The sequence below is a fragment of the Melanotaenia boesemani genome, chromosome 2 (assembly GCF_017639745.1).
Source record: "Melanotaenia boesemani isolate fMelBoe1 chromosome 2, fMelBoe1.pri, whole genome shotgun sequence".
Taxonomy (NCBI): domain Eukaryota; kingdom Metazoa; phylum Chordata; class Actinopteri; order Atheriniformes; family Melanotaeniidae; genus Melanotaenia; species Melanotaenia boesemani.
The window spans coordinates 18,824,661-18,851,911 of record NC_055683.1 but is presented as its reverse complement, the minus strand read 5'-3'; the positions used below and the strand labels follow the sequence as shown (position 1 = coordinate 18,851,911).

The 27,251-nt window shown below is 38.4% G+C and overlaps 2 protein-coding genes across 2 annotated transcripts in view; both read left to right on the top strand.

The window, feature by feature from the left end:
• myo15aa (myosin XVAa) overlaps window positions 1-15,717 on the top strand; it is a 50,150-nt gene extending 34,433 nt beyond the window's left edge. Inside the window, exons 38-67 of the mRNA XM_042012419.1 lie at window positions 294-358; window positions 1,306-1,443; window positions 1,553-1,610; window positions 1,854-2,001; window positions 2,082-2,175; window positions 2,291-2,411; window positions 2,559-2,674; window positions 2,807-2,866; window positions 4,223-4,298; window positions 4,434-4,549; window positions 5,713-5,831; window positions 6,046-6,187; window positions 6,658-6,769; window positions 6,914-6,988; window positions 7,794-7,996; window positions 8,213-8,334; window positions 8,426-8,489; window positions 9,678-9,750; window positions 9,944-10,017; window positions 10,096-10,178; window positions 10,270-10,400; window positions 10,524-10,618; window positions 11,965-12,042; window positions 12,207-12,303; window positions 12,437-12,597; window positions 12,732-12,865; window positions 13,772-13,905; window positions 14,184-14,317; window positions 14,687-14,827; window positions 14,973-15,717. Of these exons, the coding sequence (XP_041868353.1) occupies window positions 294-358; window positions 1,306-1,443; window positions 1,553-1,610; window positions 1,854-2,001; window positions 2,082-2,175; window positions 2,291-2,411; window positions 2,559-2,674; window positions 2,807-2,866; window positions 4,223-4,298; window positions 4,434-4,549; window positions 5,713-5,831; window positions 6,046-6,187; window positions 6,658-6,769; window positions 6,914-6,988; window positions 7,794-7,996; window positions 8,213-8,334; window positions 8,426-8,489; window positions 9,678-9,750; window positions 9,944-10,017; window positions 10,096-10,178; window positions 10,270-10,400; window positions 10,524-10,618; window positions 11,965-12,042; window positions 12,207-12,303; window positions 12,437-12,597; window positions 12,732-12,865; window positions 13,772-13,905; window positions 14,184-14,317; window positions 14,687-14,827; window positions 14,973-15,074 (3,266 nt within the window). The 3' untranslated portion in view covers window positions 15,075-15,717. The remainder of the gene's footprint in view (window positions 1-293; window positions 359-1,305; window positions 1,444-1,552; window positions 1,611-1,853; window positions 2,002-2,081; window positions 2,176-2,290; window positions 2,412-2,558; window positions 2,675-2,806; window positions 2,867-4,222; window positions 4,299-4,433; window positions 4,550-5,712; window positions 5,832-6,045; window positions 6,188-6,657; window positions 6,770-6,913; window positions 6,989-7,793; window positions 7,997-8,212; window positions 8,335-8,425; window positions 8,490-9,677; window positions 9,751-9,943; window positions 10,018-10,095; window positions 10,179-10,269; window positions 10,401-10,523; window positions 10,619-11,964; window positions 12,043-12,206; window positions 12,304-12,436; window positions 12,598-12,731; window positions 12,866-13,771; window positions 13,906-14,183; window positions 14,318-14,686; window positions 14,828-14,972) is intronic.
• Window positions 15,718-16,323: 606 nt separating this feature from the next.
• Window positions 16,324-27,251, top strand: part of llgl1 (LLGL scribble cell polarity complex component 1) — a 31,660-nt gene continuing 20,732 nt past the window's right edge. The window contains exons 1-2 of the mRNA XM_041973834.1: window positions 16,324-16,692; window positions 19,819-19,916. Coding sequence (XP_041829768.1) covers window positions 16,612-16,692; window positions 19,819-19,916 — 179 coding nt within the window. The 5' untranslated portion in view covers window positions 16,324-16,611. The remainder of the gene's footprint in view (window positions 16,693-19,818; window positions 19,917-27,251) is intronic.

The following is a 27,251-nucleotide window of genomic DNA, read 5'->3' as shown; positions in this document are numbered from 1 at the left end:
CAGGGGGTGCCCTCCTTTCCAACCACGTCTGTGGTTCCAGGCTTACCTGTGATGACAGGTGTGCCAGGTACAATGAAAGAGTGCACATTAGATTTTCCAGCATGTGTGGCCTAAAGTGTATGGGCATGGTGAACTTTAAATTTATGTTTTGCATTTTTATGAGTTGGGACGCTTCCTGTGTGTGGTTTGTCTGAAGCAGAAGAGTTTGCTATTTCTTATGGAGAAATGTTGAAGTGTGTTTTTACTATTGTTCTCCTGCAGCTTCTTATTGCACCCTGTTTGTTCTTCCTCAGGATCAGAGCAGACAGTACTGACTCAGCAGCAACAAGCCATCATCAACCAGCAAGCTATCATTCTGGTGTGACACACTTATTTTCTCTCCACACAGCTCAGATAAAAGTACCAATCTTGTTACACTGAGTTACATCAAGTGATTTATTGGGGGTTAAATAAAATGTACAAGCAAAATACTGTAAGATTTACTTGCTTTGCTAGCTACCAACATTACCAGTAGTTTGCTAGCAAGTAGACTCTTGCCCAAATTGTAATTTAGCCCTTAAATTTTAAGATTAAATTGATTTAGGTGGTAAAAGTAATTGATATTTTGTGAAAGCATACTTTCTTGCCCTACAAAGAGAATTAGATGACAAGATAAAAACTATTTTAGCTTTTCTCTGCTAAACATGAAGCTTCAGTAATCACGTAGCTGAGTACGAAACTGTACTTAGTGAGACTCAGTTCAAACCAACGTTGTTTCATCTTATTTGTTTATGTTGGCCAGTAAAATATACTTTATTGCATTGGTTATGTTTGGAGCAACCCATGCTAGCTGTTTCCAGTTCTGTTTAGTAAAACTAGCTGTCTGCTAATACATTTACAGGCACCATAATGTCCTGGATCTTACTATCTTTGACAAGATACTAGATGACAAATATATTGTTTTTTATTAACTAAATTATGTAATTCCACAATCTAGTTTTACTGCATAACATATAATAGCTTTACGGTGTAAAGAGGTAGCACCGTTACAAAAAAGGCTAAGAAACTGTTAGATGTCAGCGTACCAATGCATACTTTATGTCAGCTATTTAGTTTTTATCCCATTTTGTAATACCAAGCCTCGCAACTTATTTTTTATAGTGAAATTGAAATGTGAGGGAACTTTATTAGGTTCCTTGGGAAAATGTTGGGTAAGATAGGCTCAAACTGAGATTTAGTTTATGATAAATAAACAATGACATAAGGGTAAGCTGCATGTGACATGCATTTCATATAGAATAATGCATATGTGTTTTTGTGTTGCAGGCCCAGCAGATGACCATGCAGGCCATTGCAATCCAGCAGCAGATGTTATCTTCCTTCCCTCCTGTTGCTCCAGCTCCGCAGTCACCACCCTCACATCATCACACACACATGCCCCAGCGCTCACACACACCTAGTCCTGTGAGTATACACACCATGCTTTGGTGATGTATTTGTTACACCATGATGTATTTATTTGATGTAACTGAAACATCATCTTGCAGCTATAACTTTTCTTGTTTCTCTGCAGACCAAAGAGAACGAGGAGCCGCACAAGCCCAGTCCTGCTGCTGTTCAGCGGAAAACAAGTATGTCTCATGAATTCTGGTATTAAAGCAGTGAAGTGAAAAGGAGTGAAAGTTGTGAAACAATATGAATGCTTTCAAAATTAAGCTATGTACATACAGTTAAAAATCTGGATTGGAATAATGTTAATTATTACTTTTAAAGGGTTCTTTTTTAGTACTAGGACAAAGGGATGAAGATATCAGCAATGAACCTCAACATTCCTGGTTTGTGTTTGCTTAATATAATAGAAAGTTATTTTTCAGGTCCAACACGAGGCCCACCCCCTGAGGATGTGGTCCGATCCAGTGTGAGTAACACGGAGCGCATCGACCCCAGCCATGACATTAAAGATATCATCAAACAACACCAGCCTGCAGGAACAACATCTTCCACTGGGTCGTTCTCACAAAAGTAACACATTCAAAGCAACATTCCCAAATCTTATGAATGTAGACACAAATATTTAGAAATGCCTTTGTGTGTGTGTGTAGGAAAAGTGACGGAAAGATGTTTGTGAAGAAACCAGATCCTCACGATGAAGCTATGGAGATCCTTAAAGATCAAATGACAAACCCACCACAACCTGTACACACCAACTCTGCACCTGCCAAACACAAGCACACACAGTCATACTGTTTAGAAGCCAAAATTTTAACTTTATACCAAATCATAATTATGTCTTACTTATTTCATGTGTAAGTCTCAGAAAAAGCTGCAGCCCACCAAACAAAAAGAAGATGGAGGAATGAAGGTTACAAAGGCAACCAAGCCTCGACCTGCAGGGCCAACCAGCCCCACCATGACCCCCTCCCATCCTCCAGGTGAACTTAATATATAAATTCCAATTAATAAACTGTAGAATAGGCTGAGAATCCCATGAACATTTTTTTCACATGCAGGTCAACATTTATGTGAAGGGCACACTCATTAAAATAAAAGTCCTCATCAGTGTATGTGTGTGTTTTCAGTCTCTAGAGAGTTACCAGTAGAGGAGGAGCCCATTCAGACTCAACTACACAGCACAACTGGGGATGAATATTACACTTACTCCAACGTCCCATGGAAACTCTACATGAGGAAGGAGGTGGGTTTAAAATTTTCATTTTACTTCAACAACTTTATAACAGACTGCACGGAGAGTTGAGATGGCTAAACATTGCTTAAATTAACTAGCAGAGATTAATATTTCCTTTCTTGTCTTTATATTTGGTTGCAGGTTTTCTATCCAAAAGAAACCTTGAACAATCCTCTGATGCTGGACCTGATCTTCAGACAGGTCAGTTAGACCAGTAGTTATTTATATTGTTTCGTTTCTCTATTTATTTTGTCTTATATTAATTTCTTGATTTATCATTTAATGTTTAAATAAATTCACATCATAGGTATATGTGTATACTTTGCTGATAATTGTGGATGATAAGCAATGAAATGCTTGTTGATTTATTTTTAAAAGTGAAGCACATTTGTGAAATAGACTTCAAAGCAAGTTTTAATGACTTTGCAGTCATTTTCTTTCATAATAAGCCAAATGATTTTATCTGGTAACAGGTTCAGATTGCAGAATAAACAGTTTAAACACCAAAACTTTTTTTATAACAGAGCACAGCTTTTATACTGCAATTTATGTAAAATTTGTATAAGCTTGCTAAAATAAGCAAGGCCTTATCTGAAAAAGTTGTTGTCTAAATAGCAGCATATATTGCTTCAGTATATATATATATACTCTATGAGAAGGTAACTTTCATGGATCTTGGCTTTTGAACTATGTGATGATAACAAATCAGGTGATCCATCTTCATCTCCACTTTAGACAGTAAGGTGGAGTTCAAGATTTTCCCTAAATATTTTTAAACATTCATCCACCAAACCACAAGAGAGTTTTCCACTTGACCTCCATCTTAAGGTAACTCAGTGGTTCTCAAACTTTTTCTGCATGGCCCCTTTTCATTAACAACAATAATGTCAAACCCCCTTCCTCCATCCCATCACATCCCACTACGACATGCACCCCGATTCTTACAAAGAAAAGCGCCACAAAAATAGCCTTTAGTTTATTGGCTGCTACTTCATTAACTATAGTTGAAACCATGTCACTGGCTGAAGGAATTATTAATTCCTCTTCTATAGTTTGAGGCGTTTAAACCAGGACACTCAGTGAACTGCTTCAGGTGAGTTGAGCTTTCAATGAGACGGGTGCTGCTTTAGTAAAACAACTCTGCCATTTACGACAATTAAGTAGTTCATTTCTAAATTAATTAACAGGCTTTTCTTTGTGTTCAGGATGAGACGTCCCCAAGTGGCTTCATACTGTCAGATGTTGATATTTTGAGACATACAACACCCTGGTCTCTCTTCATTACCCACCATTGACCATTGCCATTACTTGACAGCTACCTGTCAAGCTTAAGATTTACTTCATCATATTTTCTTATCTTGTTTTTTGGTAGCTGAAATCTCTGTTGTTGATTCATCATTGTTTGCTCATTGGTACTTTCACAACTCTTTTCATTTAAACAACTCACTAGTAAACTTTAAAGGTAGTTTATGCCTTTAGTTTTACCTTTAATGTTAACCCTTTGTTGCATCAGAAATGGATAATTTTTTTGTTTTCTTTTTCCTAATTCTTCTGCAGATTGTTCATGACATCTTTTCTGAGGCTTGTATCCGCATCACCCAGGAAGAAAGACAAAAGATGAAAGCCCTGTTTGGTAGGAAGAAGCTAACACACACATCCAAACTTTGTGTGGCAGAAATGGCATAAGCATATCTGCATTCATGTAAAAGCCTCAGTTTGTTCTCAGGACCAGAAAAACCTTGATGACTTGTCTTTGTTTCTTCAACAGCACAAAACAAGGTGGAACCGGCTTCAGAAATACCAGATGAGAATGTGAAGAAGAAGGTGGTCGCCATGGCCAAAGACTCATGGGAGATCTACTTCTCCCGTCTATTCCCTGCCTCTGTAAGTTTTTCCGTTGTTGAAAGCAAAGAAAATATAAATATTCAAAAAATTAATCTGTGTGGCTCGAAATTTTACATTGAAGAGTTTTTGCCAAAAAAAATGGGAGGGGGACCCGCAACGTCCTTTAAAATAGTTCAGGAATATGATTCTGCCTCTTCTTCATCATTCACTACATGGGATCTATTTACCACTACTCATCTTCCAGTAGCTATATGTTAATATATATGACATATTATGTTTGGTAGTAACATAATGTTGCATTTAATGTGGAAAAAATCTGTTTTTCTGCACTGACAAGTTACTTTTATAAAAATATGTATTTTCCATAATTGTTTTTAAATGTATGAGATCATTTAAATAAAATTTTTCTCTTTTTCAGAAAGGATTAGATAGTTTAACAATAAATAAATGAGTTTTTTCTGAATTTATGAGTTAACATAAACAACAACTAAAGAAAATAATTATCTTGTAAATACAAAAAACAAAAATTTTTATTCTTTTTTTTTGTTGTTAAGTTATTTTTCTTTGCAAAAAGTTTTGATTTTTTGTTGTTGTTTTTTCTCTTTTTTACTACTTTGTTTTTGATGAAAACCATCTTCTCCTTGTTCAATAAAGACAAGAAAAAAAATCTTATTTGGTAAACAGTATTTTCTTCAGTATTTGTTTCTGAACAATACTTTCTGTACATACATGTATTCACGTGAATAGAGCATGTTGGACATCAGACTCCCATCATGGCACACACGTGTCACGTGTTGGCAGAGTGGACAATTTGTTTATAATAAAACTGCATCTCGGTTCCTATTTCTCATTTTAAAGAGCTGTTCAAAAGAATCAATTCGTTCATGAACGTCACATCTCATCAAGCGGTCTGAACTCACCTCTCTTTCAAGGGTGTTCTGCAGATTTAAAGCAGGAATGGCAGCCACAGTACTAAAGACTGACTTAGCTTATAATGTCACTTATAACACATAAAACATCTTATGTAATATCTAAAAGGTTTAAAACTTGACTTAGTAGAGTGAGACTTTAGAATAAGTTTGGATTCTGCTGCATTTACCTCAACTTTTCACATTCCTCATCCAGGACAGCCTTCCTCCTCCTCTCAGCTTGTCTTCTGTTCCATGTGTGTTAAAGTTGGGATGTATGCGTGTGTTTTTCAGGGCAGTGTGGGGACAGGCGTGCAGGTGTTGTCAGTGTCTCATAAAGGGATCAAGTTGCTGAAGTTGGTGAAGAGCAGCTCTACAGCTTCAGACTACTTCAGAGTGCTAAGACCTTACAGGTTAACCCCATTGAAAAATATATTTATTTTTAGAATAATTTTAAAAATACAGAATCTGTTGATAGTTTTTATAACAAATGTACTTTTTTTTCAAATAAAATGCATTTAAAAAAGTAATTTCATTAGATTTGAAAGGATTTAGCATGGTACACTGATTGCTTTGACCAATGATTCAAAGTTGACTTCCTGGTTTGGTGTATGACTTCCTGTGCAGCTACTCGGACATCCTGTTTGTGTCTATTCCATCTACGAACATGCTGGAGTTCAACCTGACGAATGAGAAGTTGATCCTGTTCTCTGCCAAGGCTCCGCAGGTCAAACACATGATCGACTACTTCCTCACAGAGCTTAAGAAGGTCAGAGCCTCAAATGAAGGATTTTACATACACAAGTTTCTGTGTTACCATGAGTTACATGAAAAACACCCACCAGTCAGATAAGGAAAGACTCTGGATGCACAATATGGGATTTTAAATTCAATTTATTGATCAACTTGTGATTTAGAAAAGCAAATACTTATTATATGTAATATGTTTGAGCAAAACTATTACCAAGAGCAAGATATCTGCCCTCTTTCATCCCAGTTACCTGTTTTCCATATCACTCTCTTTCTTTTCTCTCTTTGATGCATTCAGCAAAGGCTGATCCCCAGTTTGAGAACCACTGGTTCAAGCTTCAAATTTTGAGCGTGAAATGTAGTCTTCATTATTTCCTCAGTTTAGATTTTGGATTCACTTTTGGACAAAATTATTTTCACAGTCATTTATCAATGACTTTGACTCAGTCAGAAAACCCACAATGTGCTCAGTGTCTCTTGTTTTAATAGGACTCCGAGTACGTAGTGGCGGTGAGGAACTATATCACTGATAACAGGACTCAGCTCAGCTTTCACAAAGGGGACATCATCAGACTACAGCATATGGATGGGCTGGAGGCGGGTGAGACACACACATCCCAAACACACACAAGTATACAGAAATTTAAAATCTGTTCTTTCTGCTTCTGTGAACCATTTGCAGGGTCTCTGCTTATCTGCTTACTAAAATGCCAGTGACTATGTGTTTGTGTGTGTGTTAATTCAGGCAAACGTTATGGCTGCATTGTGAGGAAGAAGGTCATGCTACTGGAGGAGCTGAAGAGGGAGACTCCTGAGTTTGGTGGGTGTGACAGAACTGCTTCTCTGCTGTGTGTATGTGGAGGGGGTGTGTGTTTGCTATATATATATATATATATTTGCTAGAGAAAGTAGTTTCTAACCTCATTAACAGTCTATAAGGTGTTTTTCCTATGTTACATGGTATATCATAAGCCAAATCAGCCATCAATGCTGAGTTTCTCTTCTTTAGTACCATCTAGGTCTAAATGTCTAGAAGATCTTATACTCAAAGTCATCTATAAGAGGTGTTTTCATGATGAATTTTCATTCTGACTGAACATTCAGTTGGATCAAAGTGCTCCATGTAAACACATCTAGTCATTTTAATACTTCCACTTGCATATCATCTTTTATAATTTATCCATTTTTTAAAGAAAAACTCTGCTTAAGGCTGAATTACCCCAACTTTAGAAGTGCTAAAGAGAGCAAAGGAATAGCGAAGCTCAGCTGCTTGGTGGGGAGGAGATGTGGGTGAGGGTAATTAGCATATTCATTCATACCTATTAACTGAATTTTGAAAAAGACAAACCCTGTTTAAGATCATAAGTGATTTTTTGTGGCAAAAATTTTAAATGGATTATTCTGAGGCACAGAGATGAGTTTTTTAAGGGATTAAAAACTGTCAGAGTGGCACGCTTTAGATTTTATATTAAAAGCTGAAAAATACAAATCTGTCATGTTCTTTATGGTATGACATGAAACATGACACTTTTTTGTTTGGCATAATACTTAATACACTCTGTTGTTTACACATAAACCTCTAACTGATGGAACATTTCTGCTGATGTGTGTCTGTGTTTAAATAGGGTGGCGGTTCGGGGCTGTGTATGGAAAGTCAGGAGTGTTTCCCAGCGATTACGTCCATCCTGTGGCTGCTCCAGACTTTTTAGTTCTGCCTCCTGAACGCGTGGAGCCTCGTGACCGACAGGGACGAGTTGCTGCATCAGCTGCTGTTGCCGTGGCAATGGGCTCAGCTGTAGCAGCTCATGAACTCGACCTCTCAACAGAGGTGCAAATTCGGATTTTGTCTATAGATTTTGTTTTCTAAACTGCAGTGCAACAGGGATGCTTAATTTTTGGGTTCTGGTCTATAAAAGTGTTTAAATGATATGCTCAAGGGAAAGTCCAGCTTAAATAATACCTCTTAATTATGTTAAAAGCCATATTGATAGTCTTGCATAAGAGCCTCTGTTGTTTAGTTCTTTATGTTGTGGGTTTGTATCAGGTGGTAAATGAGATGTATGGGGATAATGTCAGTGTCGAAGTAGATGTGCCTCTGCAAAGTGGACAGTATCACATGACTGAGTTTGCCAAGAAGTACTTCAGAGAAGCACAGAAGAACAGGAGGTCAGTCAGATGCTCACTCAACACTAGTGCTTTCAAAATAATCCCTAAATGTTGGAATCTGCTTGCATTGTCTGCCTGTATTCCCCTACAGTGACCAGAAAGCAAAAAAGGGCAAGGAGGGCAGGGATCCTGCAGATATGATCAAGTTCTCAAAGGTGATACGACTGGGTTTTATCTCAAAACACAATCATGAGCTCTTCTCTTCGTTTTTATATTCTTAAATCACTGCTTACTGTTTTCCTTTAGGCTGAGGATTTTATAGTACTGTACAAGTTTTGAGCTGCTCTTTATTCCTTTATGTTTTATTTCCAAACAGCCAGACTTTCTTGTACTCTTTAAAAATGGTTTTGAGCAATAGCTTCTAAAGGTTTTTTTTTTCTCTTTGTTTATTGGTTGCTTTTTCACTTATTTTTATTCCAGTCCTGACCATTCTCAGTGGAATGTGTGTTAATTCCCAGTCTTAAGCAAAAAAAAAAGGCAAGTTAGGGGATGAATCTGTGTTATGTCTACTTATGACAGCCAATTTTAGCAAAAAAAAAAAAAAAAAAGTTTTAAATTGTATGTTTAGGCACTTTTACCAGCAGCCTGTGACAGATGCATAATTTATTCCCATTTTCTTCTGTTGATTTGTCTGCTGTTAACTGACAAACTTGACACATGGTTTGCAGAATAACCTTGAAAAATTTCAGCAATGATCTACAACAGATAAACAGTAACTGAAAGTGATTTGGACCCTCAGTCGACCCATCTACTTTTCCTTTAAGGCTCATCAGAAATGTCTCCATGAAAGGGGGTTATAAAGAAGCCATTCTTAAGGAAAAGCCTGAGTTATGCCAAAGGACACAAGAACCAGACTGAAAGTCTGCGACAGCAGGTCTTATGGCGTGATAAATTTTCCTCAGAGCCCAGAACTCAACATTACTGAAGCAGTGTGGGATCTTGACAGAACTAAACAAAAGGCAGCTGACATCCAAGAATAGTTCTGGAAAACCACCACCTAGATAAATCACAAGAATCCTTGTCTAAGAAGGTTTAAGTTGTGTTGAAGAATAAAGATGATCATAATAAATATGGACTTTTAAGCTTCTTAAAGCTGTACAAACTGTTCAAATTCACTTATACACACTCTAAGTATGCACCCACATTTTTTCTATGAATCCTTGAACATATGTCCTGTTTTTCTAACAAACAGAATGAAATGAGAATTGTTCTCAGGATCTTTGCACAATACTAAACATGCTTTTATGTACTGGTGCAGAAACCTGTAGAGATTTCATCCTTTGAGTTTATTTAGTCAGAAAATTACCTGACATATCTTACTTGTGATGTTTTTATTTCTCTAGTCTCCAGTCCAGGAGTCTCTGATTGACTTCTCAGATGGTGGGATGAACAGAGTGGCTGCTGACATCTTCTTAGGTAAGAGTGGAGAATAATAAGTACTGATAGGAAAGTAGAGACCACAGAAGTAGTTTACATGCTGAACTGAATGATGTTTATTTCATTTTTAGCTATAAAACTGTCAGTATGCCTCAATAAACAACCGAAGAGTCACAAACATCTACTCTGACTACATCTAAGAGTACTTTAGTAATTGATTTCTTTTGTTTAGCTATAATGAAGTTCATGGGAGACTTTCCACTGAAAGGCCAGACTGAGCAAGACCTGGTCACCACTATACTTAAGGTACACATACATATGCTTAATGTGTACACCAATAACCTTTAAATAAACTTTAACATGTGCGTGTATCCATAAATCTAGTTAAGTGCCGACCATGGACTGATGAAGGATGAAGCCTACTGCCAAGTGACGAAGCAAGTCACCTCCAACACCAGCTCCAAACCGTAAGACTTCCACTGTTGGCTGGTAGCTGGAAGTTAATCAGTCATGGTGTGGTTAATGGAGAGGCTGTAATATGCTGTGTGTTTTGAGCAGAGACAGTTGCCAGAGAGGGTGGAGATTGATGTACATCCTCACTGCTTTCCATCGCTGCTCCGACGTCATGAAGCCGTTTCTGCTCAAGTTTCTGCAGGAAGCCTGTGACACTCCTGGGATGCCGTACCAAGGTGCAAAATATTCCCTTCAATGAACAAACATGCATGAACCGACAACCACAGTCATCATCGCTCATCACCAGCCTGATGACATACATAGCCACATGTTTACTAACTGCTGGTCCTAACCGACAGGTATTGCCAAGGCGTGCGAGCAGAATCTGAGAAGGACTTTCCAATATGGCGGACGTGTGCAGTATCCTAACAGCATGGAGCTTAAAGCTATGCTGGTTAGTTTCTAATTCACACATGTAGTCCTCTTATTAGTATCAGATATGTCTTGATACTTGTTAAAGTGTGAAAACACGCACAGAAGCAAACAGGAAAACTAATAAGTACATATCAGATTGTTAAATTATCTGGTTGCATATAAAGACTGTTAATATTTCAATAACAGATTTGTTATATTATAAATTTCCAGATTTAACACTTTGATAGCAAACATGCACATGTTATGAATGATTTTTCTTTCATTATGTCAGTAGGCTTCAAACAAGAAAAAGGAATCGCCAAATAACTCAATAATTAAACTAAAAAACATGAGATGTGACATCAAATTATTAGCAGTGAAGAGAGCATAGCAAATAAAGTCTAATGTTTAATGAACATTTTTCAATTTAAAGAAGACATTTCAGAGGATCTCATCAAAACATCTTCAGGTTAAATTAGATCTATAAAGTATAAAAAGTATTTTTAGGAATCAACAGAACTCATGTACTTAGAAATAATATGGTAATATTTTCTGACACTGTAATGGGGGGTGTATACAAAAGGGAAACCTTATATAAATCCAAGGGGTTTTTACTAGAAGGAAACTCATTCCCTGGAGAAATAATATAAATTGCAAAAAAAGAATTCTCTTTCTAACACTTAGTGTGAAGGAAGGTTTGTTTATTTATAATATAAAACAAAATGTTGGTTATTGAATGAAGCAGAAAACTGCAATGAAAGTATCAATCCAGGCCCTTTTACTGTGATTCAATCAATCAAATGCAGCAACGAACAGGAAAGTTTTAAACTTTGATTTAAAAGTAACAAGAGTTGCATCAGTTTTATTTATATATTTTTGATGCCTAAAAGCTGGAAGCTGCTTCTCCCTTTTTATTTCTAGTTTTAGTACTAGAAGCAGTGTGGAGACCTCAGAGAGAGCGATATGACCCAGTTTCCTGGTCTTTCTGAGGACTCGAGCAGCTGCAGCTGTCTGATTGATCTTAGACAGACCTGAATATAAACTGTTAAGTCAAGCCAAAAATAATGCACTGACTAGCTTTTCTACTTCTCTCTGAGACATTAGTCTTTTAATCCATAAAATATTCCTCAGGCTGACTTGATATGGCTGCAGATTCAGATCTAAACATGTCTGGAGATCGATGTGTTTTATTGTTTTATTCACTTGCAATACAAACAAATTAGAAATGCGTGTTAATGATGATCTCATGTCAGCCACAGTGATGCTCGTTCTTGTAGCATTTGTCACATTCAAATGAGACTTTGTTTATCAGATGAATAACGGCTGCCGGTAACAGCTGCAGACCCGGGGTCGATTGTTCCCCTCTGATTGGTTGTCTTTGTTCAGGCTGGGCGGAGCTCCAAGAGACAGCTGTTCCTGCTCCCAGGTGGGATCGAAAGGCACTTGAAAATCAAGACATGCTCTGTAAGTACAACACACGTAGTAGCCTCGGTGTAGTTTAAAAGCATCTAAATTAAGCAATAAATAGCAGAAGGGGACGGTAGGTTCTACTCTATATGCTGAACAAGCTGAATTCATGCCTGATGATGTCAGCATAGCTTTCTGTTAAAGAGCTTTCTTGATGTCAGGTCGCTCTGGATGTGATTGAAGAGCTTTGCTTCGAGATGGGGCTGCAGAGGTTGGAGGCCTTGGATGAATATGCCGTCTTTTTGGTCACACACAGAGGTAACAAAAAGCTTCTTAAAGTGGAGCTCTGACATTACAACACATTCAACATGATATGTCAGTGTGTAGCTATATGAGACACAGCAATACATGGCGTATAAATATGTGATGACCGAACCACTTCCCTGTGTAGGTCAGAATGTGCGCCCCCTCAACAAGCGCGAGTACATCCTGGACATTGCTACAGAGGCAGAGCCGGTGGATGCCAACTACAGTCTTTGGTTCAGAAGAGTCATTTGGAGTTTGGCTCTTAAACTTGACAATGAGCTGTATGTCACCATGCACTATAACCAGGTACAGCTTATTTCCACTTTCACAGTTTCATCCGCCTTCGTACAGCTCTAACAGTGCAGGAATGTTGGCTCACATTCTTGCTGTGTACTTAGATGAAGGTAGATGTTCCTCCAATCTCCATGTTTCTTTTCCAGGTGTTGCCAGATTATCTGAAGGCTTTGCTGAGTGTGGTTCCTCAGGGACAGATCAGTGAACAGCATCTGCAGCAGACTGCCAGACTGGCAGCACTACAGCATCGTGCCAAGGACACCGTCTACCTGCCCACCATGTAAACATTCTCCAATGTTTCTTTGAACCTTTTGATTCTGTCATGCATATTTTATGGGCCAACAACAAACTTCACACCATGTTTGCATACAAAGACAAATACACCTGGGCATTTGTCACTCATCCATTAAAGTTGTATACTACCCTAAATAAAAAAAAAATGTTGGGAACGCAAAAGCATTTATTAGAAACTGATTCTTCTTCTGAAATTTGTGGGAAAATAACTGAACTGTTAGAAAACAATGTTCCTCAAAAACAGATTGGAGGTGATTTGCATATTTATTTCTCTGCAGTCCAGGGAATCAGGAGGAATTTCAGAACATAATTATCTTTAATCCTTGCACTGATACAACCCCACACCTTTCATGATGTGGGGTTGTATCAGTGCTTTTAGTAAAGCTCATTTCCACTATATGATGGTAACATTGTTATAGATAAGTTCACTAAGATATTAGAGTAACTTATACCTCCTTCAGATGGCAGCTGATTTTTTTTTTTTTAAACAAAACAAAGCATGTTTTTTCCATATTACATAGACGTGTCTGAGTTAGAAAAAGGTAGAGGTCCTGGACTGGTTTATCTGCAGTTCTGACCTGCCTTCATGAGAGAATATGTGGAGAACTTAAAGAGGAAAAATGTGGTGACTATCCCATACTGTTGTAGGAATAATGGGACAAAATAACAACCTCAAAACCACTAAATATTTTAAATGTTTAATGGTAAAAACTTTTCTATGCCGCCATTTTGATTTTATTTATTTATTTTTTTTATTTCCGGCCTAAGATGCAAAAATGTATATATATTAACAAATTGAATTAAACTGTCAACCAATTTTGAACTTTTTCTGCTTTTGGTTTGTGTAAACCTTGTTAAAAGGTACTTATGGCTCTTTTTTTTGTGTGTTTAGGCACGAGGTGCAGGAGTGTGTCCCCCCACAGTTTTACAGCAAACAGGGCTCACAGCACTGGCTGAATATGGCAACGCAGCACATGCAGCAGATCCAGCCTTTGAACCCGCACCAGGCCCGTGCACAGTTCCTTGGTAAGACAACAGCTCTTTTTTAAATGTCTTTATATCTCTAAAAGCAATTTTAATATAGATGTGTAGCATACAGTATGCCCTGTAACTATTCATCCATATTGATTAGCTGCTTGCTTATTCTCCCTCAAATCTACAGATATTACAAAGACTGACACAGCTGACAAAAAACTAGTCCTAATGGAATTTAAAATGAAGATTAAACCTTCTTAGAGCATCGTTTTGTAAAGGTGGATTGTGGTTACTCATTTGCAGTGACTTTTCATGCATTTTATGTCCAGGTCTGGTCAGTGCCTTCCCCATGTTTGGCTCCTCCTTCTTCTACATCCAGAGTTCCAGCTCCTCCTCCATTTATGCCCCCTGCATCCTGGCTGTTAATCTAAACGGGCTCCACTTTCTTAACAAAGATACTCACGTACGTCACAGGCTAACTCTTACATTCACACATGCACAAACCCCAGGCTATCCATGTTTGAAGTTTCATGAATGTCAGCAAGAAGCCTGGTGTGTGTAGCAGTATGAATGGCTGTGCTTATTTTATTCCAGCTTGATCTATTTAGGATTACAAATATATATTAATCAGCTACTTTAATCAGTTACTATAGATGCATTTGGCTCCCTCTGCTGGTTGAGGTGTTTTCTGTTGGTGCGTGTTCATTCATCAGCTTTATATGTTGATAGAAAAGCACACATGAAGAAATTGTGCTTAGAGTTGTTTGTATTTGTGTTCCTTGATTTTTATATTTGTGAGCATGTTGATGTGTGTGTGTGTGTGTGTGCTCAGGAGGCCATGGTGCGTTTCCCTCTGAAGGAAGTCCAGTCAACTCGCACCCAAAGACCAACTTCAGGCTCCAGTTACCCCTATGTGGAGATCATGATTGGAGACCTGCTCAACCAGCGCATCACACAGCTACAACTGGAGCAGGTGTGTGTGTGTGTGAGAGAAAGACTGCAGACATTTAGAAAGAGAGAAAACTATATATAGTATATGCAAATCATTTGTGTGTTTTTCCTCTAAGACTTTAACTTATCTGAGTCTCCATCTTATTTAATATTTGTGTGTTTACCAGGGCTTGGAGCTGTGTCGAGTCATTGCCATGCACATGGAGAACATGTTGTCGCTCAGAGAAAAGAGACTCACCTTGCCACCAAGTGAAATCACCTTGCTTTAGCTCAGTGATGCAGATAAATACACACAGAAATAACATTTTAATGCCTTATAAGTGCACTATTTCTACCTCTGTTTGTAAAATAGAATATTTTGATATGTAATTGCAATGTTCACATGAAGAATGTATGTTGATCTAATTCATGAATCTAAAAAGAATCAAAATATACTCATCATGTCATTGCCTCAGTGATGCATTTTCAGGAGTAACTGAGTCAGACTTGACTCACTGTCTCATTCATCAGTTTGACTTTTTGTCCAGAAAGATTAAGGATGCGGTTTCTGCTTCATACACAGAAATGTGCATGTTGAGTAACAAACATGTCAAAATGATACATAATTTTTCTTTAGATTTGGACCTACACATAAGATCAGTCTCATAAATCACACAAGAATGTGTTCTTGTTTTTTCAAAGCTGCATTTCCATATAAAAAGGAAACAAGAGAAAGCCACCATCAAACTGAATTCTCATTGTCCTCTTTTGCATAAAATCAAGATCAAAGTACCGACAGGGAAAAATACATCCAAGGAACCAAGTGTTAGCACATAAAGTTTAAGGCCACATGCCTGAAGAGTTTGCACTAAGTTTGTGTTTATTTATACAATGCATATCTTGTAAATAACTCATGTACATAATGTATGTGATATAAGCTGTACATTAAAATTTTAATTTTAATCTGTTGTAAACAGCTCTGGTTCTTTGTTTCAGACAGTTAAATGTACACAAAAATTTACAGTTAGCAATGCCAAAGGCAACAAATAATGCAAAAAATCCCAAAATATTTTTTCTTTTGTTGTGTTTTTTTCCTAGATTTCGCCTAAAACAAAGCTGAATTAACCATTGTGCGTTATCTTAAAATATTTCCAATACAGTATTAGAAAATCACAGATTCTTTAAGATAGCTTGAAATAGTACCCTCTGAGGAAGGGTATTCAAAAGGAGCATTACCGACAAATGGCAGGGTGAAGGTAATTTTCTATAAGCACATATTCTGTAATAAAATTATTGAATATTTCAACTATATCAGTTGAACTTGATTTATTCCGTTTAACGAACTCTTATTGGCTATTTATGTTCTGGCTGTTTCATTTTAATTAATAAACGTGCCGTTTGTCACCGTTACAGGATCTTTATAGAAGTCACGTAAATTCGGTGTGTCCTATAATACAAAATAAGCATCCCTCTCCGGAGTGCTGCGCTGTGTGGGCGTTTCTGAGTAGTTTCTCCCAGATTTCTTCACCCTCATTGGTTAACAATTATGGGGTTCGCATGAACCGGGGAGAAGAGGGGGGCTGTGGTCAAACCCACCGCGACCTAAACAGCACCAGGAGGGAGAAGATAGAGGAGAACCATCGCCGCAGTAGTAGCAGCTACAACTGTAGCCCCGCTTTCAGCCTGCATGGGCTAGTTCGTTAGCTAGCTTAGCATCGTCCGCCTGCGCTGAGCCGCCTCCTTTGCAGCCGACAACTCCGGCTTGATATCTCCGCGTTTTCCCCTCCGTCCCACCCGCCCCTGCCTTACCCCCTACACGGCTTGAAGATGATGAAGTTTAGGTTTCGTCGGCAAGGCACCGACCCGCAGAGAGAGAAGATAAAGCAGGAGCTTTTCGCCTTCAACAAGGTAAAGTAACTGGTCAGGACGGGAGGGGGACGGGGTTTCCTCCCTTTCTGTTGCTCCCCCCAAAAAACTAAACTGGTATTTTTTCTAGAAGCGGGACCAGATTTGAAGCGGACACCCTGCAGCAGCCACTCTGGCTGGTTGTCTGTTTTTACAGTTTCAGTCCTGGTCAACCACACAGTCGGTCAAATTAGCTGCGAAGGGCTGCTGACTGATGGGTTAAAGTGCAGGACGCTTTGTTGATGTGTTTGGGGGGTGTTCAGTGCCTCTCACGGCATGTTCACAGGCCTGTGATCAACGTGAACAGCAGAAAAAAAAACTTTGTTAAACCAATATTCATGTGATTATCTGCTCACACATGCTTATGTCGCTGATGGGGATTACAAGATTTATTACCGATTAAGCAGCTTAATTAAAAATGCAGGCTATTTCAGCTATTTGAAGCCTCTGAATAATGAGGGTGACCCATATTTGATCCATTGATCAAGATGGTGACAGCTTCTTTTCATTAGGGCTGCCACAGCACTGCTTGTATACAGACATAGTTTTGCTTCGCGTTTTGGGAGTATCAGGTTTCACACTGCTTAACTCACATCCACATGGGAATGGACAAGTTAATTTATAGTAAACTTTAAATGTAAATACTTGAAGGTAGTAGCTTTTTCCTCTTTGTAGTGCTAAGATATATTTAAGACCTCCTGGCCTGAACAAATTAAGCTGTATGGTGTCACCTTGGCAACTGTTACTGAACTTGTGGAGGTCTTGAAGTAGGTTGCAGCAGCCCTTAAAGAGGCTAGTGGAGGGTGTGTTTTTAATTGTGATCTTTTTGGACTACTTTGCAAAGATAAAACCATTTTTTGGAGTGTTGTAGCCTTGAACTCTGCTTAGGTGAGGCTGTCACTGAAAGCATTCCAGATAGCAGGGCTGTCCAAACATTTGATGTTGAAAGACTTTACTTATCAATCACAATTGATGACACAACTACATTAGCTTATCAGTAAGCGCATATAGTGCACATTCTTCTTCATAATTTCATCAAACTCAAAAGTTTTCTTAAATAGTAGGTCAGTTGAACAGCTTTATTGCTCTACAGCTATTTCAAATGGTAAATTGTTTTATTTCAAGGAAGTGAGATGAGACAATGATCATGTGTTTTCTTTATATACAAGAGAAGTAGTTAATGGAAAAGACAGACTGACTATGCTGAAAGTTTGTTTTAGTCCAAGTTAGGGCTGGGAGATGTGGCCTAAAAACAAAATCTCAGATTTTTTTTTTTTTTAAACTAAATCAGATTTTCCAATTTGAATTTTTTTTCATTTTCTTTATTAAAAACATTAATATGTTTATTAATTATTATATGCATTTATATAAATGAACGTAAGCAAAAAAGTAAATAACATAACCACTAAATAAATGGCTCATATCCTGCATAGAGATTTGCAGCACAACTGCATCTCTGATCTCTTTCCATCTGGGTCCTTATCATACGGGATCCACTGTGGAAAGTAATCCCCTGAAGCTGGTCGTTTGTGGGCTGAAGTTTTCTTCTGCATCTGGAAGAAAGCTGCATTTTACACTGCAGTTATATGCATGGCTAAATTCCGGGCGCAAGTGACGGCTCACTTCATCGTATATCTGTTAGTACTTTCAGACAAATACCGTTCTAACTATGGAAGCCCAAGGATAACGTTTATGGTGCATATAAAAGAGTTAAAAATGGAAAAAAAAATCCAGGTTTTCATAAAAATAATCGGAAAAGGAAAATTTGATGTATCGATTCTTATGATTACTCGCTCAGCCCTGGTCCAAACTGTTTAGGTTTCATTATAATGAACCTTTGGAGAAGCATAGCAAGATGCAGGTTGGCGACGTAATGTGCATGTTTTTGTTTTTTTAACCCTATTCAACCTCAGAGATCGTCTCAAACAAGAATCTACATTCATCACACAAAACAGATTTGTTCTTGCTAAGACAAAAGATTTGCTGTTGAACCTTTGTCTTGCTAATATTATAGGTACGTTAAGATCCATGTTTTGATATCATTCCAAACAACGATCATCAAGGAGCTTCTTCTGCCAGAGATGATGTGCTGTAAACAGAACAGGGATTTCTTCTACTTCACTTTTTTTGCTGCATTCTGTCCTGCATCCTCTGCATGCCGGCATCACTCTGGAGAATTTTCTAGCAGTGAGAACACACCTCCAGCAGAGAGTCCCCTGCTGTGAACTGCATGAATGGACAGCAGTGAGAAAGAAGATCCAGAAATCTCTGCTGTTTGTATCAGGATAAAGCCGTCCCTTTAATCCAGACTCACCACTGGAGATGTGACTTCTACTTGCTTTTTCTTGCAGCGTATAATAAATGCAATAGTTTTGCGCATATAGTCGCTGTTGTTGGCTTCTCAAATAAGAAGATAAAAAGCTTTTTGGTGTGGCGTAAGACAGTAAACTGAATATTGGTTGATCAAACAAAATGTCTGTAGAGGTGCCCACAAAGTAAATGGCTGTATAGTGTGCGTGGGGAGACACCTAAGCAGCTTATATTCAGGTTGGCAAATTGGTGTATCATGTCTAAAGTCCTTGGACTGTTTGTTTTGCTGGAACAACACACTTTTTTTTTTTTTAAACTGTTCAACAGCAGCTGCCACTACAGTCACATGGGTGGTCTTTCCACAGAAGGCGCACTTTGATGCGAGTCAGACCGGCACTTTAAAAAGACGGATAAAGTAGATGTTTTTTTTCCTCATAGCTGAGTTTAAAGTTAACTAACTAGTTAACTTATAACCAGAAAATGTATAGGAACATGTAACACTGTCTTTTAAACCAGTTTTCATGTCCTCAACATGGTTTCTCTCTCTCCTGACATGGGCATTAGAGAATGATGTGAGTTTATGTTAATCCTGTTTAACAAGGCCTGCAAAGCATCGCAATAAAGCTGTGGTGCTGCCATTCAGCGCTTTTTAAAAACCTTCCTTTGACTTTATTAAGGGAGTGCTCCCTCTAAGACGCCTCGCTGGCTGTACAATTAAAGCTGGGTGTCTGAAAAATAAGTCTGAGCATTTAACCTGTCTTATTCCTCTGGTCATCTGTTAATCTCCCCTCTCTTTTTTTTTTTTTTTTTTTTTTGCAGACTGTGGAGCATGGGTTCCCCCATCAGCCCAGTGCTCTGGCATATGACCCCAAGCTGCAGCTGATGGCCATCGGAACAAAGTCGGGAGCCATTAAAATGTATCCTTCTTCACTGATGAGCTTCTGTATTGAAGCTGAAGCAGAAGTTGCTCTTGGTTTGGCGTGAGTCTCCAGAAGGTGGACGATCACAGTTTCTCAGTTATAAATTGCTCAAATTCTGTGCAGTTAAAACAGCATGACAAGCAGACCAGAAGTAGTTGCATGAAAAATTTAAGCCAAAGTACTTTTTTTTTAGGTCAAATCATCTTGACCAAAATCCAACTGGTTAAAGCTTGCAGGGTTGAAACTATCTAAGAAAAACCCGACGTGGCACAAACTGTTTTCCTTCCTGTGCTGTCAGTTTGCATCTTTTGAAGTGCCTCTGTTATCTCTACATCAGGTCTGCAGTGCAGCTACTGTTCTGTTTGTGGCAGGAGTCTGTATTATCAGTCGAACCCTTTTATTTTTAAGTATTTCACAACCTTTTGTATCTCAGGCAGGTTGAAGGATGAGAACCATGCTCTGTTTTTATTCTAATTGAGGTATAAGTTATGTTCTTTATTTGCCATCCTTTTTTTCCGTGGCATGACTGATGCGCTCGGGGGTTTGACGGCGCCTCATTGTGTTTTATGAACGTCAAGGAAATCCTGATCAGTTGTGTTTGCAGAAGAGCTGTTTATATAACATCAGTTTGGCAGATCCCTGAGTTGCTGTGTTCGCGTCTCAGTCTCAGTGGGAAGTTGCACTGTCTGCACCAGTGAGGTTTAAGTGAAGAAGACTGATCAGACACTCCCTCACAGACCATTTGAAGCAGTTAGTAATTTTTATTTCATGGCTGTGGCTATTAGTCTGCATGTTTACAGCAGTGACATCAGAGTTCTGATTATCCTTTCTAAAAACTTTTCTTTCACTCTTCATTTCTGCTCAATCTGCATGTGATGGGGTTAAAAAAAGATCATGAAAACAGGGATTTGTTTACCACCTGCAAAATGATTGCATTTTTTTCCTGCCTTTGCAACTAAATCTGGAAAACAAACATAATTCCAACATATTTCAAACACTGTTAAGTGGATCATTTTCTCCGGAGGCTCAGAATACCATAAATGCATTTCTTGGTGTGCGGTCGGTGGGATTCCTTACCTCTTAACCCTGGCAGAGGCAGCGCTGGATTCAGCTGGAGCGCTTTAGTGAAGCTGTAACAAGAATAAGTGTTGGTTTGGCTCGGGAGCTGCTTTGCAACAAAACTATAATTTGGCTCTGGGTGTCAGTTGTGTCAGACATTTCAGCAACTTGGAGGAAACTCTGACTTGTTGATGTCTGTTATCTCTGCAGCAGCCAGCTCTGTCACTGTCGCAGCCACGCTTGTAAAATTGAGTAGTTCCTTGTTATTGAAGGCAGATTTAGCTGAGAACCTTCTCTAAAAATAAGCATTTATATTTTTAAGCATGTTAAAGGCATTTGTTTGGCTCACATGTTTCATGTTTGTCTTGCATGTTTTATATTTGAGCACAGCACAGAGCAGGTAGCATGATTTATTGCCACAAACGTGCCACTTTTGATCCAAATATGTGCTCAAAGCAACAGGGTATGGTTATGTAGTCTGTGTGTGGAAGGGGAGCGCTGCCTGTTCGTGCTATGTGCAGATGCATAAGGTCGGAGAATCAGCTCTTTGAGACGTGGCTTTAAAAGAGAAAGAGAAGGAGGCTGGTCGTACCAGGCAGTGCACCCCAGCGAGAGGCCGATAGAGGGAGAAATGAAGGCAGGAAGAGATGGAGATAAGCAGGCAGTGAAGACAAGGGAGTGTTATAGAGAAAAGGGGAGGAGAAATTACTTTACATGTCCTGTAAATTATTGATGTATACACCAAAACTCATTTGTTACCTGCTGTTTTAACAAGCTGCAGGAATTCAACAAGAATTTGTAATCTTGCTTTCAAAGTGTCAAGTCATACTTTAATAGAAATGTTCTGGAAAAAATGCTGAGACGAATGTATAAGAAGGGGGAAAAAAAAAGGAGGAAACTCAGTGACGTTCAAAGACACATTACATGATTGTGTAAACAAACACATGAGGATGATCGTGTGATATCCGTGGCTGAAACACAGCTTACTGCAGTTGTGTTAGTCAGGCTTAATAAGGGAAGCTGTATTTCTGCAGCAGCTTGGAACAGACAAGGCCAGCGGTGCATCTAGAGCTGGCCGTTGCATTTTTTTGCAGTTATCATCATTTCTCTGACGGGATTTGAAGGAAAGTGTAAAGCTAGATGTATTCGGCTTGCCTTTTTAAACTCGCCACACGTTTGGTGTCCTCTCTAATCATCCACGCAGTTTTTGTCTGGAAGATGAATTTCTGGTGGTGAAACTGGTAAAGTTTGCATGCAAAAGAAAGCGTGTCCACGCATGACTGCCTGAGGCTACACAGTCACCGTCGCCAAATTCCAATGGTTTATAAAAAGTCCCGTTGCTTCTGATTAAGCTGTAAAACCGATGAATCATTTGGATCTTTTAGGCAGATTTTCACATTTCCATAGCTCAGGAGCTCCAAAAAAAAGGTCTAGAGGTAAACGCAATCTTTAGACTCTTTGATATTTCAGATTGTTGGTTGTTAATTTGCTGCTCTTTGGCTTCTAAATGAATGCAACATAATTTATTCATCTCAAAAGGCAATTATAAATACTGATGTTGAACTGGTGATTGATGGTTTGTGATGATAAATGTTTTGTTGTGTTTTGACTTCAAACAAGATACTTTGGTATTGAGCTATTACAAAATTAGGCAGGTGTGTTATTATGTTAGATTGTAGCGGCAGGTTGTCGTGGGATCAGTACACTGGAGCAATACTATGTTTCTGTATTCTTAATGATTTCTTTTAAAGGTGGTTAGCTGCTGACTGTCAAACTGTAGCTGGTTGTTTTAGGTTTATTTTAAATTTGAGCTGGAAAATGATGGATTTCATAAGAATAATTTAATTTAATCATTATTAGTTTTTGTTGACAGATTCCAAACCTCATTATTTATTTTAAACATTAAAATGATGAAATAAGAAGTCCTGATGAGGAAAATTAAACACTGCTAATCACTTTTCTGACCATCAACATATTAAGTTATTTTTCTTTTTGTGTACGATTGTGGCCACAATCCCTGATAACCTGACAGCCCCCCTGACTTTGGTTTGACCTGAACATACCTGCTAGTGCAGTACACACTTCCAGCCTCTAGTGCTAGATGGGTGGTTCGTTTGTGGGACCAGAAAGTTTATTGACTTGTTGAATTTTGCAAAGAGCGAGAACCTCAGTTCTCTGTGTTGGCTTGCAGAACATTTCATCCTCTCCTCTTCTTCATGTGTGTTCTTTCAGCCTCTTGTTTAAGTTTCTCACTTGCTCTCCTTCTCTCCTCCTCTGGGTGTTTATGAAGGCAGAGTCGTATTGCACTCTGAGTTTCTGCTTCAACCACAAGCTGGGGCTCAGCAGAGGGAAGGGGACAATGTGGTGTTGGCTTTTTTATTTTCTCTTCTTGGTGTGTGTGTGTGTGTGTCGACACTAGATCATGTGTGGGGGTGGAGGGGGCAATCTTGATGGGGTCTGTCTTCTGTCCTGGAATGCATGCTGCGCTGCCCTGGGTTAACCTCCCTGTGTGTGTTTGTGTGTGTGCAAATCTGTGTAGATTGGGTGAGTAAGAGCTTTGTTACTGAGTCTAGTCTTAATAAAGGGCGCTTTTGAAATGGTTTCCAAGACGACCAGCACAGTTGCCTAGGATGAGAAGTGCTTGCAGCCTGGAGGATTTCAAAACTCTGCAGCTCAGCACATCAGAGTTAAAAGTAAATCAGTTGATGTAAAAAAAAAAATACTTTTTATAGTATGAAAGTACCTTTTTGTAGTGCATGCACTTCTCATGAGCTGTGATTTTGATCTGGATAATCTGTTTCTCTCTGAGCCGAAAAGAAACATCATGAACATCAGTATGGGCCATCCAGCAGTCAGAAAGAGAGCTAATAGTTACACACATGCAGCAGAGCTTTGATCTGTGTGTTGTTGAGTGTACTCCAGCTGCTGTCTGTCTGACATCCTGTTGGGTCACACACATATTTTGATGTCACCCTAGTTTGGTTTGACTCATTGGATCTTGACTTAAAAGTCTTAGCTCGCTCAGATAAAGAAATATATATATTTTTTCTAACTTGTAACTTTTTTGTTTGTTTTTTCTGTTGCGTAACTTAACCAGTTTTACTGTTTGCTTATGTTTGATCCTGAAAGTTTCATGGAAATGTTTGCATTCAAACCATTAGTCATGGACTTTCGCAGTGTCACGCAGTAGACATGATGCTGATTGGAGAGAAAATTCAAATTTGTTTATTCTTCAAACTCAAGTTCATCTGTTTTAGCTTAATAGGAAGGTTCTTAAATAGTTTAATCATTCTTTAAAGTATTTTTTTGTACTTTGTGGTGAGAATGGCTAAAGCCTTATGTGCATGTTGATGTCATTGATTTCTCTTTCAGTTGTACTGCAGCAAACAGCTTCATCCTTCATTTTCCTCCCAGTTTATTTTAATGTGGTTGTGCATTTAGTGCCCTCTAATGGCAAAATTACAGATTGCATCTAGTTGGCTAATACTTGCCTTAAGGCCCAGATGGACAGTTTTGTCCGTCTTCTGCATCAGTTATGCACGTAATTTGTAATCCTCGTAATCCTTTTATCCCTCGCAACAAATGAGAACATTTTGAATTATTTTTACAGAAAAAATCCTAATTATTTAGCCTTTAAAATGTTGCATGTAGGCTAATCACAAAAGTGTGCGCATTGAGGTAGAGCTCCGTCATAGGCAACACCAAAATCATGTAGAGAGAAATTATGCTCTGTTGTGTAAATAAGATAAATAACATCAGACTTATTTACTATAGGTAAAATGTATAAATCTCTTCTAGGGGAAATGTGAGCTTCGGGCTTCAGTGTTTTGGCCACAGGTTGTATCTTGGAGTTGCTAAGTGAAACTAAGTAAAGAATAAACATTTCATGTAAACAAATATATATATTTTTGCATAAACACTGAACAGAAGCTGGAATTTTAAAACTGAAATCATAAACCAAAGAGCAATATTTGTTAGAAAATCAAAGTTTGATTATTTTTAAAGAAATTGTTAAGACCTAGGGCTTACCTGTTGGATGTTTATCTCTAAGGGCACATTTACAGAGCTTAAAAACAGGGGGTTTCACTTCCAAGTGAATCCCGATGTGGTTTGCTTGCAGTGTCAAAGCAAACCTATCATCCAGCGAACCAAAGAGAGGAAGTGGTGTAGATCGCATCATAGCGCAACATGCTGGATAGCTTGCTTGCTTCCTCTAATGTTGCTTATACTGGAACATTCAGGTGGAAACTTTGTTTGAAGATCAAAGTAAAAACAGAAACCACAAGGCTGCATAAATTCAATGCTGCTCCATTGTTTGCTTGGAACAAGCCGTTTTTGTTCTTGGCCAATTCCCTTTTCTTATTTTTGGTCAGTGGTTGTTTTGGGGAATATCAGTCCTAGTGAGCAGTTGTAACTGTGCAACATTGTCCAGGCGGTTTGGTCTGCTTAAGTAAAGGACAGTCTGAAATGTTGTGGCCTTCCCCACCAAATTGAGCAGATAATCCTGGTGTGGATGTTTTCTTAGTCCAACTCATTGAGGTAACGTTTACCATTGCAAAATACTTGTACACAATATACCTTGAGTACAACCAGTGGACATCGTTGTTTATGTATTGGACTAGTATTCATGCTGTTGGAGGAGCATCCAACTTTGCCCTGCTGGTCTGGAATGGCATGTGTACTACCTGATCAGATCATCAAACATGTTGGTTGTTGGATCATTTTTTTCCTCTTCAAATGTCTGACGGTGTTTTCTGCGTACAACTAGTTTTGGCATCTTAGAAACAAGGAAATCTTCTACTACATTTTCCACACATTGTGCCATTTTTATGTTGGTGTAGTTTGTTTTGCTTTCTCAGTCTTTTCTCTCTCTCTTAGTGTCTCTTTTTTTTTTTTGTCCCTTGGTCCCCTGTCTGAAACACACCCCTCATTGATATTCTTGAAGTGTTTAGGACCGTTAAAATCCTCCATCTCTCTTCTTTCCAACCCTCATCCCTCACACTTGCCACTCTTGGTTTTGGTTTATGTCAGCGTCCAACCCCAAAACAACACATTTGGCATCTAGTTGGAGAGGTCTGATAATCTGAATAAAAGGAGTGCGGTCTCACCAAGCTGGACCGAGCGGACGGGCTGTTGAATGGAAGAGCTGGTGCATGAAGAAGAACCCATTTATCTGAACTGACAAATCAAAGTTGTCTTGTTGAGGGATTGAAAGAACACGGATCAGTGGCTGAATTAATGTGAAAGTGATAAAGATGCTGTACAGTCACATTTATGGTAGTCAAGTTGGTCCTCACTTACTGTATACTACTCTACTTTTACCATTCAGAAATTATTTGGGATGTCTGACTTTCAACTGTGGAAATTACCCAATAGAGAAAGTCAGTGCCCTTTGCATGAACACTGTTTCCTGCCAATAGCTTCCACAGGACAGTGTTTACAATGTATTTCATATTAGCATGCTAATGTTGTGCATTTGTTTGAACTTAAGACCGGCTCACATTAGATATCTGGTACGGCAAAGAGTGACACAGACAAGAAATAGTGGAAAATTTAAAACAATTGTAAAATGTGCAATGTCATGGAATTTGCTCGTGTGATTTGATTATTTCCACTAAGCAAGGCAAATTTATTTGTATAGCACATTTCATGTAAAAGTCCATTTTAAATGTTTTTAAACATTAAAAGCATTACATCTGGATGCAGGAAGCAGTAACAAGTGCATTAAAAATTAACTTTGAAAGAAAAGATTTTAAATAAAAACAAAGAAAAAAGCTAAAATAAAATAGATAAAATACAATAAATAAAGTTCCAGTGTGGGGGATTTAGTAGTTGTTTTGATAATAGACAGCAAATAGAAAAGTTTTTAAACCTGATTTAAAACTTAGAATTTCAGCAGACCTGCAATTTTCTCTAATTCACTAATTTAAGATTTTTTCACGACGACTGAGCAAAATGAACCAGAAAACCTGCACAGACGGGGATCAAGTCTCCCCCAGAAGTAGCTAAAAGGTTATAAAAAAAAGAAATCCAAAGCTACTCAGCTCTAGAAAACTGAGAAAGAAACATCCTTTCCTGGTGAAGTATTAGAGTGAGAATGTACTGGCTTATAAATCTTGCCAGAAACAAGGGCAGCCTCCATCAAACTTACTGGATGCTGTCCTGGAGCAGATCGATAGAAAATAAATCTTAATTATAGTTTACAAAACTACTAATATAAGAGGTTACCATGAATTTAAGAAAAAAACAGAATAACAAAAACCCTGGATGTTT